We start from the raw sequence: 19,534 nt of genomic DNA, 5'->3' as shown, positions 1-19,534 counted from the left end.
GTTAGCCTCCTGGGGCTCTGAGTAGGACAGAGAATTGACCATTACTTTGTCCTCCAAGGCTCTTTAACTTCTGTGCCTTTCTGCATTTTCAATACTTTTTTGCATCTATCTTCAATTTTCTTCTCACTGTGTCTAATCTACCTTTTAATCTGTCCATTGAGTTTTTAACATTTTTATTGAGGCATGTTAACATACAATAAAATGTACAATGTTGGGTGTCCAGTTTATGAGTTCGGACAGTTATACGTAACCATGTAACTACCATCCAAACAACATATATGTCTATTGATATTTAAATTTCTCCTATTATATTGCCCCTAAAAGTTCTGTTGTGTTATCTTGCTCCTTATATATATATATATATATTTTAAATTGTGGTAAAATACAACATAAATTTCACTGTTTTCAGTAGTTTCACATTGTTGTGCAACCATCACCACTATCTCCAGAATTTTTCCATTATCCCAAACTGAAACTTGTTACTCACTAAACAATAACTTCCCATTCTGCCGTCCCCTAGCCCCTGGTAACCACTCTTCTACTTTCTTTGTCTGTGAATTTAACTCTTTTAGGTACCCTGTAAGCGGAATCATGCAGTATTTGGCTTTTCACGTCTGGCTTATTTCACTTAGTGTGATGTTTTCAAGATTCATCCATGTTGTAGCATGTATCAAAATTTCATTCCTTTTTAAGGCTAAATATGTTATATTGTATTTATATATTACATTTTGTTTATCCATTCATCCATCAATGGACACTTGGTTGTTTCCACCTTCTGGCTATTGTAAATAGTATGGTTATGAACATTGGTGTACAAGCTATTTGAGTACTGCCTTTAATTCTTTTTAGTATATACCTAGAGGTGAAATTTTGTCTTGTATGATAATTCTATGTTTAATTTTTTGAAGAACTACCATACCGTTTTCCAAGTGGCTGCAGTTTTTTGCACTGTTTTACATTCCCACCAGCAGTGGACAGGGGTTCCAGTTTCTCCACATCCTTCCCAACACTTGTTACCTGTTTTATTGATGTTAGCCATTCTTATGTAACATTGTAGTTTGTTTTTGTTTTTGTTTTTGCTGAGGAAGATTGGCCCTGAGCTCATAATCTTCCTCTTTTTGCTTGAGGAAGATTCGCCCTGAACTAATATCTGTGCCAGTCTTCCTCTGTTTTGTATATGGGATGCCACCACTGCATGGCCACGGACAAGTGGTGTAGGTCTGTGCCCACGATCCAAACCTGCAAACCTGGGCCCCTGAAATGCAGCACGCCCAAATTTAACCACTAGGCCCCGAGGCTGGTCCCCACCTCATTGTGGTTTTGATTTGCATTTCCCTAATGATTAGTGATGTTGAGCATCTTTTCATGTGCCTCATTGGCTACTTGTATATCTTCTTTGAAAAAAATGTGTGTTCAAGTCCTTTGCCTATTTTTTAATTGAGTTCTGTTTGTTTTTTTATTGTTGAGTTGTGCGAATCTTTTTAAAACAGATGTTTCTGACATTTCCACTATCATTGAGTTTTGTTGTTCTGATTCTTTGATTTATTGTTCTGAAACTTATGGTGGCTTGTTTCCTCATGTCTTTAGAAAATTTTGAATATTAGCTCTTGGGAATGTTTCTGGAAAACTCTGAAGCCTAGATTAAGGTGTATTACTCCAAATGCCTAGGTGCACGACTAACATAGGACTATTTTGAGTTTATTGGCTGAAAGTTTTCTGGACCACATGGGTCCTGTTGAAATGGTGGGAGAACCCTATTTAAAGGCCTACTCATGGTTATCAGTTGTCTGAAGTAATTTTTCCCTCTTTCATCTGTTGTTAACATCCAAACTGGAAAGTTTCTCCCTCCCTTCCTCCTCCTTCCTTTTTCTTTCTTTCTTTCTTTCTTTTTTTTTTACAGTGGTTTACCGTTATACTGAGGATCCCAGCTTTATGTGGGGAATGTCCTGTGAGATCCCTACCTTAGGTGGGCCCCGGCTGTATCTGTTGTCTGTTATACCTTGAGTAGCTGTCAGAATGGAGACTCGAGGTCCCTCGGGGTTGCGTTTGTCTCTAGGGTAAATACATGAGTGCTTGCTTTCATCTTTGCATCGCTGCTTTTGCTTCCTTTTTAGCTTCTGAGGATGCCTTTAATTTCTTGTAAGCTTAACAATACATTTTAGAAAATTTAAAATATTTTATCTGTTTTTATTTGGTTTTAGCAGAAGAGTTTTTCAAAGTATCTAGTCAGCAGTACCATCAGGAATGGAAGGCTTACTCATTTGAAAAAATGCAGTGTTTCAAATAAATGGAAAAGTACCTAGAACCATATAATCATACCCATGTGTCCACCTCCTAGGTTAGCAAATGTTAATATGGCCAGTTTACTTATCTTTAAAAAAAATTATACATGGCAGATATAATTGAAGCCGCTTTGGGTCTCTTTTAGATCCCATTCTCCAGCCTCTGCTTCTTCCTCCACAGAGATCACCACAATTTTAAAGTTGTTTATCCTTCCTTTCCATGGTTTTACACTATGCCCACAGAGGTAACTAATACACTATATATACTTACTGAGTTTTAAAACTTTCACATAAATAACATATTGTGCCTGTCCTGCCATTTACTTCTTTCATTCATGTTTGTTAGCCATTTTTTGCTTTCTACTCTGAATTATCTGGCCTGCTGTTCATTGGCCATTTTTCTGTTGCATTGTGTATTCTTTTGGATTGGATTTGGCAGTATATAACAGAAAACTCTAAAACAGTGTCTTTAAAAAGAGAAAGGTTTATTTTCTCTCACATAAAGTATGGAGTTATGCAATCTAAAGGTGGCCTAGTGGCTCCAGAGTATCGTTCAGGGACTCGTGCTGCTGGTGCTGCTGCTTTGTTTGCTCTTCTTAGCTGGTGTCTTCCATTTTCGAAGTCTTCTTATGGTCCAAGAGGATCAGTAGAACTATTGCCATCATATCCTTTTCCAGGGAGCAGGAGAGAAGATCCAGGGACACAAGAAAAATGGGTTTCCAGCGGAATCGGCTCCCTTCAGGAAACCCCACCCCAAACTTTGTTTCTTATTGGCCAGAACTGAATCCCTTGGCTGCTTTTGGCTAGAAGGGGGGCTGGGAGATGCCATTTGGCTGGGTACATCGCGTTTGTGTTCTATTACTAAGGAAGGAGTGGAAGGTGAAGATTGAGGAGGTAGCTGTCAGTTTCTGCTATAAGTTGTCTTTTTCTTACTCTTTTGTGGGAGTTTTTATGTTCTGAATATTAATCCTTTGTTAATTATATGCAATGCAGTTTTTCGCTTCTAATCTGTAACTAGTCTATCATTTATGGCTAAGTTTAGAAGGTTATAATTTTAATATACTTGAATTTATTAATTTTAAAAAAGGATTTGTGCCTTTATTGTTTAAAAAATGCTACTCTGACATATTCTGCTATATTTTCTTCTTAATGTTTTGTTAATAGTTTTTTAAAGTTTTGCTTTTCACTTTTAAATCTTTTTGTGTGTGTGTGTGTCACCCTGAGCTAACATCTCTTGCCACTGTTCCTCTTTTGTTGCTTGAGAAAGGTTAGCCCTGAGATAAGATCTGTGCCAGTCTCCCTCTATTTTATATGTGGGATGCTGCCATACCATGGCTTGATGAGCGGTGTATAGGTCCACACCCAGGATCCAAACCTGTGAACCCCAGGCTGCTGAAGCGGAGTGTGCCAGCTTAACTACTATGTGACTGGGCCTGCCCTTGTTTTTTTTTAACCTTAAAGTGTAATTTACTTATTTATTAAGATATAATTGACATATAACATTATATTATTTTCAGATTTACAACATCATGATTCTGTATTTGTATATATTGTGAAATAATCACAAGTCTAGTTATCTGTCACCATATATAGTTAAAATTTTTCTTGTGATGAGAACTTTTCAAGATTTACTCTCTCAGCAATTTTCAAATATGCAATACAGCATTTTAACCATAGTTACCATGCTGTACATTACATCCCATGACTTATTTATTTTATAACTGGACCTTTGTACCTTTGCTTGTCACCACCTCCCCCCCCCCCAATCTGTTCTTTGTATCTGAGGAACTCGTTTTTGTTTTTAGCTTCCACGTATAAGAGAGATCACATAGTATTTGTTTTTCACTGTCTGACTCATTTCACTTAGTATAATGCCCTCAAAGTCCCTTTTTCCAAATTAATTTGACTCTTTTTGGCCTTTCTCTTACATATGTTAGGATCACCTTGTCTTCTTCTGAGATGAACCTTATTGAGATTAAAATTGGAATTGTATTAATTATTGTAGGTTAATTTTGGGAGACCTATGTATATACATTTTTAACTGCAATTCTCTTATGAATTATGACATGCTTTCATTAGCATCATTAGATGGGGACCCTGACGTGCAGAGATGTATCCTTGCCCAACGTTTCCCAACTATATTGCAGAGATGGGATTAGAAACGAAGTCTTTCTGATTTGAACTCCTGTTCTTTTAATTAAAGCAACTGAAAGAATGTTTAAAGGGATTTTTAAGATAGGATAGACCTGTTTGTAAGCAGAAAGAAGGGAGCCACTGCTAAGGGTAACTTTAAGATAAGATAGAGAGTGAGAAGAGATGAGGAAGGAAATGAGGTATGTGTAGGAGAGGGAGGGGTGCTCAATTGAGGGCAAGGGAAGTGGGGGGGAAAGGGGAGGGGAGGAGGACTCAGATCTAAGAGAAAGTTATAGGGAGGGAATATTTTGTAAGAAATTGGGGAAGGTGATAGGAAGAGAACATTGGGATGAAGAGAGATTTTGAAAAGGAAGACACATAAAGGAGCTCATCATACAGGAAGGCTTTTACTTTTAGAAAGTAAAAATAAGGTCATTTCCTGAGAGAAAGGAGTGATGGATGTCAAAATGAGGTAAGAGGTTTCGGAGGAAAACAAACTTGAAAGGACAGCTTTGGGATATATGCTAGGGAATCACGAGATAAATTACAAGGGCAGTATCTCTCAAATTTGTTAAGCTGGAAAGATCCAGGATCTGGAATTTACTCTTCATGGAATATTATGAAATATTAGTATGATAAATTTAAAGTAACAAAGTATCATTTTGTGTTATGGATTTAAATTTAGATAGGAGCAGTGGTAAGTTCCAAAGGTCTAAGGAATGATTAAAGAGGGAAAACTGAAACTTGAGCAAAATCTTATCTAAACTCTTCAGTGAATGAATCAAAGACTACTGTATACATGGTTTTTGGGTGCTACATCTCTGATTTTTTAAGTTGAACACTAAACCATGCTCTAAAAGATGAGTGAGGAATTAGAGCTAAGAAAATCCTTAATATGAGCTCTATGGCATGACTTCAAAACAAGTTTTCTTTTCTATTTTTGTAGCTTATTTCCTGTCTACAAGTCGTGCATGATTTTTCAATCTGATTCTGATATCCTTACTTTTGTTTTTTCATGGTCTTATAAATAATGATATTTATAGTAAGCCAAAAATATTAGTATTCAGATTTCTCTAGTAACTATCTGAGAGAGAGTAGTTTACCCAACTATGTATCCTCAACAATAATACTTAAAAGAATTTCAAATCATGGGCTTTGATGTCTCACAGACTTAAGACCAAATTCTGGTTGTGATACTTGTTAACTTTGTGATCTTGGGCATGTGACAATCTCTGAATCTCGGTTTCTCTGTATGTAAAAGAGGAAATAATTCCTACTGCAGGGATTTTGCTAGGATTAAATGAGAGAATGTAACGTAAAGTATTTAGCACTCTGCATGGCAAATAAATGGTGCTATTGTTGTTGTTAACAACAGCAATAAAAGTTATCATTATAGCTGCCTAGGGAGAGAAGGAATCTAAAGGTTCCATAAGATTTGACAATTGAGATTCCTGACTTTTTTTTTTAAGTCCTGAGCTAACACCTATACCAGTCTTCCTCTACTTTGTATGTGGGATGCCTCCACAGCATGGCTGATGAGTGGAGCAGGTCTGCACCTGGGATCCGGACCTGTGAACCTGGGCCACCAGAGTGGAGCATGCAGAACTTTAACCACTCAGCCGTGGGGCTGGCCCCAGATTCCTGACTTTTTGAGGACAAGTTTAGTAGCACGAAGGGGGAAGAAGCCAGAATGCAGTTAATAGAGGCAGAAATTATAGACTGTTAAAATTATTTGTGTGACTATTTGATTACTGTTTTTTCTAATATATTCAGAACTCTGTAAGGGCAGGGACTGTTTTCCTCACTTTTGTATCCCTTGCTTCTGGCATGGTGCTTGGCATATAGTCAGCCCTCAGTAAGTACTTTTGAATAGAAATTATTTAGGAACTTTGGTTCTCTTGATCTCTCTCTCTCTCACACACACACACACACACTCATACTCACACACACACACTCTCTCTCTCTCTCTACTAAAAACTCATTAAATATGTCATTTAATCCATTCATCAGTAAATAATCTCCAGAGTTCCCACTTTAGATTCTCTGGGCTCTGAGCTACTAATGCTGTTTCTTGGAGAGTATTGTAAATTGAAGGTGGCTGGGTTAGGCCAGTGGCGTGGTGAATGGTGGGGCCAGAAACACCACTATACTGAGTTAGGAATTTGTGAGCCTCATGTCTTCTGCTTGTATGACTGCTTAAAACATCTTTCAAGCTTGCCCTATCCTTGCCTTTATTTTCCTGAAGTACCTGGAATTGGTCTCCTGCTCGTTCCTTTCTCACCGTCACTGTTCTCTCCTACCACCTCCTGTTGCTTCTGGCTCCTCTGATTCATTTGATTCTTCTATGCAGTGTGAGCTCTTTTAAAGCTTTCATTATTAGTGACAATGAGAGAATATAAACAGGCAATACAAAAAGACTTCTTTATTATTTCTTTACTGAAACTTCACAGGTTATATAAAACACTAATGTCTATACTGGGTCTAGAGGAAGTGCTTTTTTTTTTGAGGAAAATTGGCCCTGAGCTAACATCCGTGCCCATCTTCCTCTACTTTTTATGTGGGATGCCCACCACAGCATGGCTTGACAAGCGATGTGTAGGTTCGCACCCGGGATCTCAACTGGCAAACCCCGGGTCACCGAAGTGCAATGTGTGAACCCAACCACTGTGCCACTGGCCTGGCCCCTAGGGGAAGACTTTTAAGGGGAGATTTGCTTCCTTTCTACCCCCCTGAGCGTTAAGCATGATGAGTTTTACATAATGTGGAGCCACCTAAGGGTAGTTTCTGTTAAAGAGTTAGGGCCCCAGGGTCAGTTTCCACCTCTGCTTCCTACTTGACCTTGAGCATAACTCCATTCCTCAGTTTCCTCATCTGTAAAATGGGGATAATAAGACCTACCTCGTAGGGTGGTTGTTAGAATTAATGAGATTGTATCCGTCTATCTATCTATGGAAAATAATGTCTTGCAATGCTGAGTTACTCAGTAACTGTTAGTTGTTGATATTATTATTATTGCTTCTCTCTTTTATATGTGCTAAGCCCTAGGAATTTAGAGATGAGTAAAATAAAGCCCCTGGTGTCAAAAACTAATAGAGAGGGGCAAGCCCGGTGGTGCAGCAGTTAAGATCGCATGTTCCGCTTCGGCGGCCAGGGGTTTGCCGGTTTGGACCCCGGGTGTGGACATGGCACTGCTTGGCACACCATGCTGTGGTAGGTGTCCCACATATAAAGTAGAGGAAGATGGGCACGCATGTTAGCTCAGGGCCAGTCTTCCTCAGCAAAAAGAAGAGGATTGGCGGCAGATGTTATTAGCTCAGGGCTAATCTTCCTCAAACAACAACAACAACAACAACAACAAACTAATAGAGAAAAGGAAAGAGGAGCAAATAAATCCTTACACTACATTGTGATAAGCTGGGTAAGTGGTGCGTCGTGTGAGGTGGGATAGAGACCCCATTTGTGCTCAGGCCCACAGGAGGAGGGTCAGGAAAGGCTGATGAAGGGGGCGCTAAAGCAGGGTTTTGAAAGCTGAGTTCTGATTTCTGAAGAGGAAGGAGTTTGACACGTAAAGGTTTTATAGGTCATTGCTACTTGGAGAACTTTAAGGGAAAAATACGTATTTTTGGTTTTTGACTCCCAGCTTGTTGAATCTTTCAGCGCTGGAAGTCTGTTTTTTTTACAAAAAAGTTCCTGAGGACTTTCTGATGCAGATAATTTGCTATTGGGAAACCATTGCCCAGTCATTTTCAAGAAGAAAGAATTTAAAGTTTTGGTTTTGGGAAACTAAAGTGAATACCATATTGCTATTTAATGTATTGACTTAATGATTTTATTGTTTGTATGATAATGTTCAACCAGGTGATTAATATAAACTAATTTTTAGATTATAATTTATTATTTATGAAATCTGATATTTTAAATGGAATATCGTTTTTTGTTATATTAAAATTATATTCAGATCTAGATTTTATTAAGTGTGCGGATATCAGGGTATCCAAAGATCATCAGCTTTAGGAACTGTTTTGGTTTGTTGAATAACTAGCTTGTTAATTTGCAAAATTATGCATGTGTAGTGCTTTTCAAGAATGTATGATTCCTGGAGAAAGAGTGTATGATTCAGAAATTCTCTGGGTAATCCATAGTCAATTTGTCTTCATCACAGTATAGGATGTGGTAGTGGTGTTTACTAATATGCTGTGTACTCAGGTTGTAGTCAGCAGGTATTAGTGATGAAGTATCTTGTAAAAACACAAACTCAACTTGTTGAATTAGGGCATGAAGTGGTGGGATTGAAGAATTTGCAAATGAAAGGACAAAAATATTTATATTTAGCATAGTTAGCTGTTCACAGTATTTTATTAATAAATCCATTTTTAAAAATGTATTAAAGAATTTAACACAATTCTTTAATGGAAGTGTTTTCCTTTTTATCTAGAGAGCTGTAGAGGGTGCTATATCATTAGGAATAGTAGTCTGAGCTGGCTTCAGTGCTCATTGTAAGAATTTCTTTAGGCCAGAGTGTCAAAGTTAGTTCATTTCTCTTGGATGTTCATATTTTTTAACTGTTTTAACTGAAATTAGAGTTAGTAATGTTGTATAATTGATGTAGTTTGTAAAGAATATTGATCTAATATACTTGGTTTCAAAATCTTTCATCTTCCAGATTCTTTGAATATAGTTGAATTTATGATTTCTCTACTTTATATTGATTACAGTAACAAAGGCTTATTGTTCTATTATCTACCCTTACTCTCTCCTCCCAAATTGAGAATTCTGTATTTTGATTGCTTGGCTACACAAGCAGTCTCTTTCCCTTCTCTTAAGATAGGTCTCAGTAGGTCACATGTAACCAAACCATATGTTGGGAATGTATGTTTTAGGTGGGTCTGGTTCAGAAGAGTATTATCTTTAGATGAAAGATTGTTAGAACAAAATGGAATTTAAAAACATGGATAGACTTTAGAAGCTGTTTTTGTTAAGATAAAAGTCTGGCTTTTCTGGCTGATTAGTTTATTATTCAGATAGGAGTTCCATAAATTTCAAACTTTACTGTTCTCTAATTTTTCTGGTTTAATGATGATTTTAGAAAACTTGAGGTAGAATTATCTGACTACTTCTTTAGAAACCAATTTTTAGTAACTTTAGACTGTTTGACCAGTGCTGAAGAATTTAGAAATTATGTGAATTTGGTCAAGTTAGTTAGAGTGGTATATGTTGGAATAAAAGGCAATAAGTTAGCTATGTTAAAAAAAATGCAGGGGCTGGCCCCATGGCTGAGTGATTAAGTTTGCACACTCTGCTTCCATGGCCCAGAGTTGCGCCAGTTCAGATCCTGGGGCACGGACCTAGCACCGCTCATCAAGCCATGTTGAGATGTCGTCCCACATAGCAGAACCAGAAGGACCTACAACTAAAATATACAACTATGTACTGGGGGGGCTTTGGGGAGAAGAAGGGGAAAAAAAAAGAAGATTAGCAACAGATGTGAGCTCAGGTGCCAATCTTTAAAAAAAACCCAAAAAACAAAAAATATTAGATAAGTATCAATCTTTCTAAAATGTAGACAACTTTAAAGTATTCTGACCCAAACCTTGCCAGAATTTCTTCTTTTTTCTTGAAACTATATTATAAATATTTATTATAAAGTTTTATGCTATAGTTCCTAAAAAAATTTACACAAAAATTTGTCTTCCCATTGCCTATGCCCTACCCCCAGAAGTGAAAGTATTTTCTCTTGTTGTGGGTAAAAGGATTGCTATTGTTCAAGCTTTCTTATTAAACCAGTGTACTCTGTTTTTGTTTTTTAACTCTCAAGGCACCACCTTCCATGGTCAATAATGAACAACGCCAGCATGCAGAGCACATATTCTTATCATTTAGGAAATCAAAATCACCATTTGCAGTTTGCAAGCATATTTTGGGTAAGTAGTCACTTTAAAAGTATTTTTGCATAGTCAAATCTAGTTTTTCTAATATTTTAAATTGATTTTAAAATAAGCAGGTTCGTACAGTTATAATTTTCCATTAATAATCATTCTGCTGAAGTGTCTTTAAAGATATTCCGTAAAGCTGGACAAAAAACTTTGTTTTCACTTTGGATGTTTTCCCCCTAAATAGAGTGTTCAATAATTTATTCTATTATTGACCATAATATGAAAGCTGGTAATGGTGAGGGAAAAAAAATCTAATATTTTTCAGTTGTTTTCAAGTGCGATTTAATTTATTATAGGAAATGTACAATATGTCTTATCTCAGTGTTTTAAAATTAAGAATATTTTTGGAGATTTCCACAATTTCTTTCTTTTAGGTTTTTTTGCCATATAGTTTGTACTCAGCTTACTTAGCAAATAATATCAGTTCTGTGTAGGTTATCACTGTATATCTTGATGTTTACTCTTATAAAAAATGTGTAATGAGTACCTTATATCTGACACATGTACAGAAATGATCTCTTTCCTTTAAAAATAATCACAGAAGTTGTAACTCTTGTCCAAAGATGACATTTTCTGAGACATATATATGCATAGAGAGAGAGTCTTCTGTTTCTTCGATATTTTTCAATAATAGAAAATTTTCATTGGTCATTGTTGTTTTATAATCTGATTATTGTTGGCTGTTTCTCTTAATTGGAGCCATTTTTTGTAATCCATATTTAAGACTCTGAAAGCCTGAGTTATCCATGACCACAGAATTGGTTAGTTGAGTATTAGGAATTAAAATACCTGACCTTTTATTCTTGTGCTTTTAGTAAGACTTATGTTAGCCACTGGTACTCTGGTTTCTAGATCAAAACCACCTACAAATTAAAGTTACATGTTCAAAATGCTTTATATGTAAGGACTTAGAGATGAGAGTTGTCAGACTGGAGTAGAAAGAGCACTGATGTAGGAACTAGGAGATCCGGTCGCCAGTGGTGCCTGATGCATGATGCCCCTTGAGGAAGTCACTTAACCTCTCTGAGCCTTTTGTCATCTGTGAAATGGAAATAATGATGCCATTTTCCTTAATGGACTTGGCTATCTTAAGTTGTGAGATGCAAGTGTAGTAACATATAGAAGCACTTTGTGAACAGTAAGGTAAATGTCATGACCCCCATTGCCTGATTCCAAATAGCTTTTTAAAAATTTTACTTGAGGAAGATTAGCCCTGAGCTAACATCTGTGCCATCTTCCTCTACTTTATATGTGGGTCACTGCCACAGTGTGGCTGATGAGCAGTGTAGGTCCACACCTGGGATCCCAACCTGCCAACCCAGGCTGCCAAATTGGAACATGCTGAACTTAACCACTATGCCATGGGGCTGGCCCTATCAAATAGCTTTTTAAAAGTATGATAAGCTTAAAAAATGGTCTGTTCTGTTTGCAGGGAGCTAGCAGTGGTCGTGAAGGTGACTGTCTCATTCAGGAACAGGTTTTTTTTTTTTTGAGGACGATTAGCCCTGAGCTAACATCTGCTGCCAATCCTCCTCTTTTTGCTGAGGAAGACTGGCCCTGAGCTAACATCCCTGCCCATCTTCCTCTACTTTATACGTGGTATACGTGGTAACAGCATGGCTTGCTAAGAGGTGCCATGTCCACACCGGGGATCCGAACTGGCAAACCCCAGGTTGCTGAAGCGGAACGTGCAAATTTAACCACTGCACCACCGGGCCAGCCCCCAGGAACAGTTTTAATAACCACCTTTTAAATTCTAAATGAGGCAGTTTTGAATTTTTTTTTTTTGAATGGTCAGATTTTATACTTGGGTGAATTGGTTTCTGGCACTAAGAAAATTTATGCCTGTAGAGAATATTTAATTCAATGTTAAATTAAAAGAAGCAAAACTAAACATTAGTATTAAGAATTTAAGGGACGCTTGCTTCACCCTTACTGCTTTGAAATTGCTCAGTGTTAATAGATTTAGAAAACCGTTGTGTTAAACTAGTAACCTGAAATAATTTGAGTCTGATTTTTGTGGCGTATGCCTTACCTACATGAATTAGGGTTCCATCTTTGTTTCATCTAACTTTCTACTGTAATTCAGTTGTCATTCTGTACTAGTGGGGAACAGTTGATCTAAGTTCTAAGTATTTTATTAGAGTGTATTTGTTTATACCACTCTTCCTTTTTAGAGTTTGTATATTTTATGAAGTGCTATTGCTTTGTTATGATTTGAGCTTGTTTTGGGATACTTTTGTTTTCCTGATAAAAATTTCTAAAGGATAGTATTGGTAGTTCCAGCTGTGCTTCTAAAATCACTTTGGGTTTTGAGACATTAATTATTTAAAAGGTCGAGTGCGTGTATTACAAGCATAATCATTAATGTACTGCAAAGTCCTGTGTTACATTAATGTTTACACCTGAACTTCACAGAAAATCTTTTAACTCCTTATTCGGTTGCCACCGGCACAGAAGGGTTAATTCCTCTAAGAAGACTTCTCATACAAGTGGCAGTCAATCGCAATTCAGAATTTTCACGTTCTTATTCAGGGATTACATATCATTTTTATAGAACGTCTGGGTAATATATTCTAATAAGGGGGAGACTTTCTCTTTGATGCTTCCCTTTTCTGGTCTCATAAATTCTTCCTTCCCACTTCTAACTTAAGTTTTATTATGTTTCTTATTTTTGCTCATTTCTTTCTCTTCTTATCCTTCTGTTTTCATTCTAGTTTTAATTTTTTTGCACTTTTCTGTGTGTGCACATGTGCGCGTGTGCATGTTGCATGCTTGTGCGTTTTGTCAGAAGAGCACTTGTAGACTTCTTCACCTCAGAAGTCTTTGGCACTTAGGATTTTACTAGTTTTGTAGGGTCAGATGTTCCTTTAAAAAACCTGAGTTCTGTTCTTATGAAGAAATATCCCCAAACAGGGATTCGTTCAACATTTCTGGAGCTAACTTTAGCATTCTTTTGTCCTTCTCTCAGGGAGAAATGGATTTCTTTAATTTCTTATCTCAGTAGTAGCTGGAACAAAACAAAATGAGACCTGAGACTTATTGGTGTACCTAGGCATCATTAGTCAGCCTTTGGAACTCAGATTGCCTGCTTTGGGCAGAAATCTTTAAGGCCAAGGAGGTGATTGTAGTAGCTGAACTTTTGGGGCTTGACTACTACTAGGGTTTTATTTTTCTTTAAAAAATATTTTTTTGATCAGAATGTAGTGCTTCTCTTCTCTTATTATTTACTTCACTTTAATTTTGTCTTCAGGGCTCTGTGTCTGGTTTCATTCAGATGGCTAAGATACAAATGAATTTTATTTACGTAATTATTATAAAAGAAAGTTTCCTTGGTAGGAAGTGAAAGCTTCCTGCTAAAGTAGCCTAAAATAATTTATCATGTAGACAGTGTCCCAGTCAGTGGAAGATCATCCTAAAAGTATTAGAAATTCTAGATGAATTGTAAGTTTTTCACGAAGACCTTGCAATTTCAAGTATCTTTACAGCACAGGGCAAGAGTAAGGCTCCTGTGTCCATGTGAAGTCATAACTCATCTTCTGCTGGTAGGCGTCTACAGTTCCTCCTAGCATTTTTTGCACATTTATATATAAGTGCAGTGTATGAAGGCTAATAACAGTTTTTATGAGAAAGTGTAGTTTATTAGGTTAGGAAAATTCCATCTTTCAAATTTGGAATTTGGGTTTCTTTTTTTTCAGATTCCTCCATTCTTATGGGAGTAGTAATTTAGAGGTTTTCATTTAATACCGTACAGCAGAGGTATCTACGAAAAAGAGTTACCTGGAAATCTTTTTTTTTTTTTTAAAGATTGGCACCTGGGCTAACAACTGTTGCCAATCTTTCTTTTTTTTTTTTTCCTGCTTTATCTCCCCAAAGCGCCCCTGTACACAGTTGTATATCTTAGTTGCAGGTCCTTCTAGTTGTGAGATGTGGGATGCCACCTCAACGTGGCCTGACGAGGGGTGCCATGTCCGCGCCCAGGATCCGAACCCTGGGCCGCCGCAGCGGAACGCATGAACTTAACCACTCGGCCGTGGAGCCGGCCCCTGGAAATCTTTTGAATGTCACTCACCTTCTGTAATTATGGCGCTTCCCCCCACCCTGAAAAAAAGCCTAGGGTGTAAGCACAAATAATTAGAAAAACGCATGTTTGACTGCTCATGAAAAGCAGAAGGGGCTTGTTTGGTCTTATCTTCATTGGCATATGCATTTAGGGGTGGATTAGTATTGCTCAAGGAACATTTGCCAGCCATGTGATCTTGAATTTCCTCTCTTAATCTCTTGGTGCATCAGTTTCTTCGACTGTAAAATGCAGGAATTGAACTAGATGATCTTTGGAGTTCTGTTTCTAAAATTCTGTTGAGTCCTTAAGATTTTGCTTCCTTGTTAAAATCCATGGTTAAGGATTTCAGGTTTCTTGTCCTTAAAATTTTTACCATTGCAATAGAAAATGAAGATAGGCACACAACCATCATTTTCTTTCAAGATGAGGTTTATAATCAGAGATTATTTGAATTACCTTTATGGAGCGTATCATGTTTCTCATCAAGTGATCTGAGTAGATATAGCTGGTTTCTGTTTCAAATCCTCTTTGAATAAATTCACTTATTTTTTTTCTTTTAGAACTTTGAGCACATCTTTTTATAATAGGTTTACATTTTTGGAAGCTGTCGCTTCAATTATTGATTATATTTTAAGATTTCTAAATTTTTGTGAGTTCTGCTTATCATCTTAATTAGAATTCATGTTAAGATAGCATGGAATAATGAGACTTTAAAAAAATAAAGGTCCAAATTGGTTCCTCTTACTAGCTTTGGTATGTTCAAAATTCCTATGTAGTAATCTAGTGTGAAAGAAATTTATGTAGGGTATGCCTTTTTCTCACACAATTTTATAGTTAATTGTGTGAAGATCATTTGTAAGATTTTTAAATGACCTGAGCTTGAATAGGAAAGAAAATGATGTACTTGACGATATCTTCATGCTCTTCTGATAAATTCTTGAAGGTGCCATTCTATGCCTAGAGCTGATTTCTCACAACTTTCAGATACTCATGTCTAGTGATCTTGGCAAATAATCTGGAGTCTAACCACAGACTTTTCATGGATTCGCATGATGGTTATTTTTAGAGCTTTGGAAAACTTCTGCTTTTTCTTGACTTTGTTTTGACTGTTTCTCCCTTTTGGTAATGCTGTTTGGAAACTGATTGTAGTGGTATTGGTGAATAAAAGAAAAAATAGAAAATTAATATAAAGTATTTCTTAGATATGTTAATTTTCTATTCTTTCCCCCTCCTGATTCAGTTTTTAGTTCAGATACTATAACTTGCCAGTTAAGGCTGGATCTTTCTAAGTGTAGCTTTGGGATTTTACTCAGTTTGATCAGTATTGCAATCAGAAAATTTACAAGAACTTCTCACCTTGTGTAAATGTGACTCTTTTTTATTTTTTTAACATTTTGAGAAAAATAACCTGGATGCGATTGTGTTTATTTCTGAACTTGCTATTGGAGATGAGTCATACTGCTGAAAGCTTAATTACTTAACAAACTGAAATATTTTAACAGCATGGCTCATCACAAATAGTAATGTTCAAAGACTAGTTTATGAAGATATTTTGCAGATACAAAGTTCTATTTTGCACAGGGTGAGAATCTCTTAGGAAATTTTCTGATAGCTTTATATTTTTATTTTTATTTTTTTAAAGCTGTGTTATTTTTTAGTTCTTCATGCTTTGGAAGTAACAGTTGAAGAGAGGTGAGGAAAGTTTGTGAAAATTGTGATCGGTGATTAGCTGCCACCTGCCTGAGGTGTCTTCTGAGAGGAACTAACCTCTTTGTGGTGCTAGAGCAAGGTCACTGGATAAAAAAAAGAACAGGTAACCATCTTATTCCTTGTCTGAAAAGTTCCGTTTTAAAATTAATAAATGCAAAATGTTCAAGGGAAGATGAGCTACTGTTTAAAAAAGTTTCTAATTTTCTCCTCAGAAACAAGTAAAGTGGACTATGTCCTCTTTCAAGCTGCCACAGCCATAATGGAAGCAGTTGTCCGAGAGTGGATTCTCTTGGAGAAAGGTAGCATCGAGTCCCTGAGAACATTCCTTTTAACCTATGTCTTACAGAGGCCTAAGTAAGTACCTGGAGGAGTGGCTGCTGAAATACTTCTGCTGAGCTGCTCCTTTTTGAGCGTTTTTTGTTTGCGTTTTTTCTTCATTTTTTAATGATAGGTGTTTATGGTTAAGGTCTGTGGGGTCATATTTTCAAGATTCATACACACGATTGTAGGTTGTTTTGGTACTTAAATAATACTTTTTATTTAAGCTTATAATACTAGGTTTTGTTTCTTTGAAAAGATCGTGCTGGATGTTAAGTTTTGTTGTTGTTAAGTTCTGAAGATTTGGGTTATAAATAAAAGTTGATCTTGGACTCAGTGAAAAATCCTTTATACTTGTTCTTCTTTTGGTGCTAGGTAAGTATGATAAGACACAAGTGAATATCCCGAGACAGGGTGGGGGGAAATCAGATACTATTAACAAACCAGGTATTACATAGAAATGTGTAGTAAAAAGGCTGCAGAAGAAAAAGCACCAAATTCTTTGACAGTTTCCTTTGGAGAAGGGATTCGGTTTGAGGCATGGAGTGAATGAATTTTCTTTTTATATTATGCACAGTATATTGTTTGAACGTTTTATGAGATTGTGTGCATTTATTGCTTGTATGATTTTTTTTTTTAAAAAATGAGGGAAATTATCAGCCACACAAGTTTTGAGAGAAATTCATTTACAATTTAAAGCCCCCCAAACACCAAGTCTTCTTTGAAGAAGAAGAAGTACATTGTATGTGTGCTCTTGGTGCAATTCAGTACTTTTTGCGTAGATGTTCATTTCCAGTTCAGTGAAGAAAGTGTTTATTATGCAATCGGAAATGCTGGTAATTAGGAATATTGATTAATGGCAATCAACATGCACAACACTTTAAAAATAATTTAGAGCATACTGTCAGCCCTTTGTTCCTACTGACTCTTCACTTAGCAGTCTCTGAGTTCATAATGTTTAATAATAATTACTGGTGTGACTTTAGCACTCAGTTAATTGCTAACTGCTTTACATGTAGAAAAATGCACGAGAGGAAGAAACCATGGTTTGCTTAAACCTATTAGCATTACAGGTTTAAGGGATAGTGTGTCCTCTAGATGACTGCATATACGGGGAGCGTATGGCTTATTTTTTCCGGTTTTAACAGAATAAGGAAAACCTGCCCAGTCTCACACCTTTCTCTTCTCCTTCATGCTGGTTTTCTTTATTTAAATTTCAATTTGGTATTTGATGAGGCCTTTTGGGTGTGATACTGGCTTGCCCTAGAGCTGCTCATTTATCACAGTTTCCCCCCCACCCCCCAAAATGGGGACCACTGAAAATCGGGAGAGCTTTGGTAGACTTAAATATGTGACAGATTTTGATTGTGTGCATGTGTGATCTCTTATATTATCCAAAATAATCTCACCCTGGAATAATTTTTTTTAGTTCAGAAGCTATTTTAGAGTTGATTGTGGGTTCCATATCGAAATATTTCACTTATGTATTTTCTCCCAAACTCTTATTTTGAAAAAAGTAAAAAACTTTCAGCAAAGTTGAAAGAATAGTACAGTGAACACACACATATCCTTTCCCTAGTAGAGGCTCAGTTAACATTTTGTCATATTTGATTTCTCATATATATATATATATGCATGTATTTTCCCCTGAACCAGCTGAAGTGTGCCACAGAAATCATGACACTTCATCCTTAAGTACTTCAGCATGTCTCTCCTAAGAGCATAATCTCAATCCCCTTGGTATTTATGATTGGCATTTATATTATCTAATATAATTCTGATTCCATGTTCTCATTTCCCAAGTTGTCTGAATAATGTTATTTATATCCTTTTCCTCCTTTATAGGTTATTTTTTTGATCCAGGATTTAACCATAGATTACACATTGTATTTACTTGTCATGTCTCTTTAGTCTCTTTTAATCTAGAGTAATTCTCCCCTTTTTTGTCTTTCACGACAGACATTTTTATCTTGTAGCGTGTCCTACAGTATAGATTAGAGTCAAGTTAAAACTTTTTGGTATACTGCCTAGGTGGAATGCTACGGGTTATGGAGTATAGAATAGTACATACGTAATGTTGTGTGCTTCCATTGCGTTCACAGAATTCTTTCTTTTTTCTGTTTTCCTCCTAATTGAGATAAAATTTGCATAAGGTGAAAGGCAGGGTACACTTTTTTAAAGAGGCAGTTTAGCATAGTGGTTGAGTACTTACTCAAAAGATTTTTGTGAGGATGGAATGTATTAATTTTTGTGAAGTTATTTTATGTAAAGTCTTGCATATCATAGGCACTCAATGTTAGCTATTATTATTTATTTTCTTAGTAATTTATAATTCTTGCCAATAGAGATATTTAAAACTAGCTTTACTTACATTTCTAGTAGTAGTATTCAGCTTTGTGTGTATTTCCTAATAGTAGTTAGTGTGTTTGAAACTGTTATTCCCCCAAAAGTGCACAGATTCCCTTTGGTCGACTCATATTCTTGTGCATAATAGGATCTCTCTGCATTTATTTTCTTAATGAATGCTTCATGTGTGTATGTTTCAAAGGAATGTTTGTCACTTCTGTCTTGATTCAGGGAGGTATGTTTGTTCGTTTGTATACATGTCTGATAAATGCCTGTTATGTGGCAAGCAGTGTACTTTACTGTGGGACTACAATAGTGTGCTCAGCCTGGCAGCCAGTCTGGGAGATCAGGTTAAACTCATAGTAACAGATGCTTTATGTTATGTGAGGTGTGGAGGGAGCCCTCCTTAGCAGTGACCGGCCATGTGTAGAGGAGCTGTCCGGGAATGCTTTCTGGAGAAAGTGGCATCACAGGCTTAGAAGAGGGCATAGTTCAGAGGCCTGGAACTGCATGAGCATTGTGCCGGGCACTGAAAGAAGTTCAGTATGTCTGTACTTTTGAGTGTACATGGAAGGGGTGAGATTAGAGAGGGGAGCAGGGACCTGGCCATGAAGGGCCTTAGAAGTGGGTGACCGTATCATTTATGTCCAAACAGGGGCACTTTTCAGAGTAAAAGAAATCGCTGTTTAATAATTATGTTGGACAACAGGTAAATTGGCAGTGTCCCAGGAGAGCTGGGATAGGTCCCA

General features: G+C 36.7%; 1 protein-coding gene across 3 annotated transcripts in view; it reads left to right on the top strand.

Moving 5' to 3' along the window:
- XPO4 (exportin 4) overlaps window positions 1-19,534 on the top strand; it is a 125,824-nt gene that overhangs the window by 18,917 nt on the left and 87,373 nt on the right. The window contains exons 2-4 of one of the 3 annotated variants that reach the window (XM_070239452.1): window positions 10,231-10,336; window positions 16,054-16,224; window positions 16,334-16,475. In XM_070239452.1, coding sequence (XP_070095553.1) covers window positions 16,381-16,475 — 95 coding nt within the window. In that variant the 5' untranslated portion in view covers window positions 10,231-10,336; window positions 16,054-16,224; window positions 16,334-16,380. The remainder of the gene's footprint in view (window positions 1-10,230; window positions 10,337-16,053; window positions 16,225-16,333; window positions 16,476-19,534) is intronic. The other 2 variants (XM_070239451.1, XM_070239450.1) reach the window with 2 other exon arrangements.

Source organism: Equus caballus, chromosome 17, assembly GCF_041296265.1.
Source record: "Equus caballus isolate H_3958 breed thoroughbred chromosome 17, TB-T2T, whole genome shotgun sequence".
NCBI lineage: Eukaryota > Metazoa > Chordata > Mammalia > Perissodactyla > Equidae > Equus > Equus caballus.
Note: the sequence above shows the minus strand (reverse complement) of the source record. Positions and strands in the feature narration are given on the sequence as shown.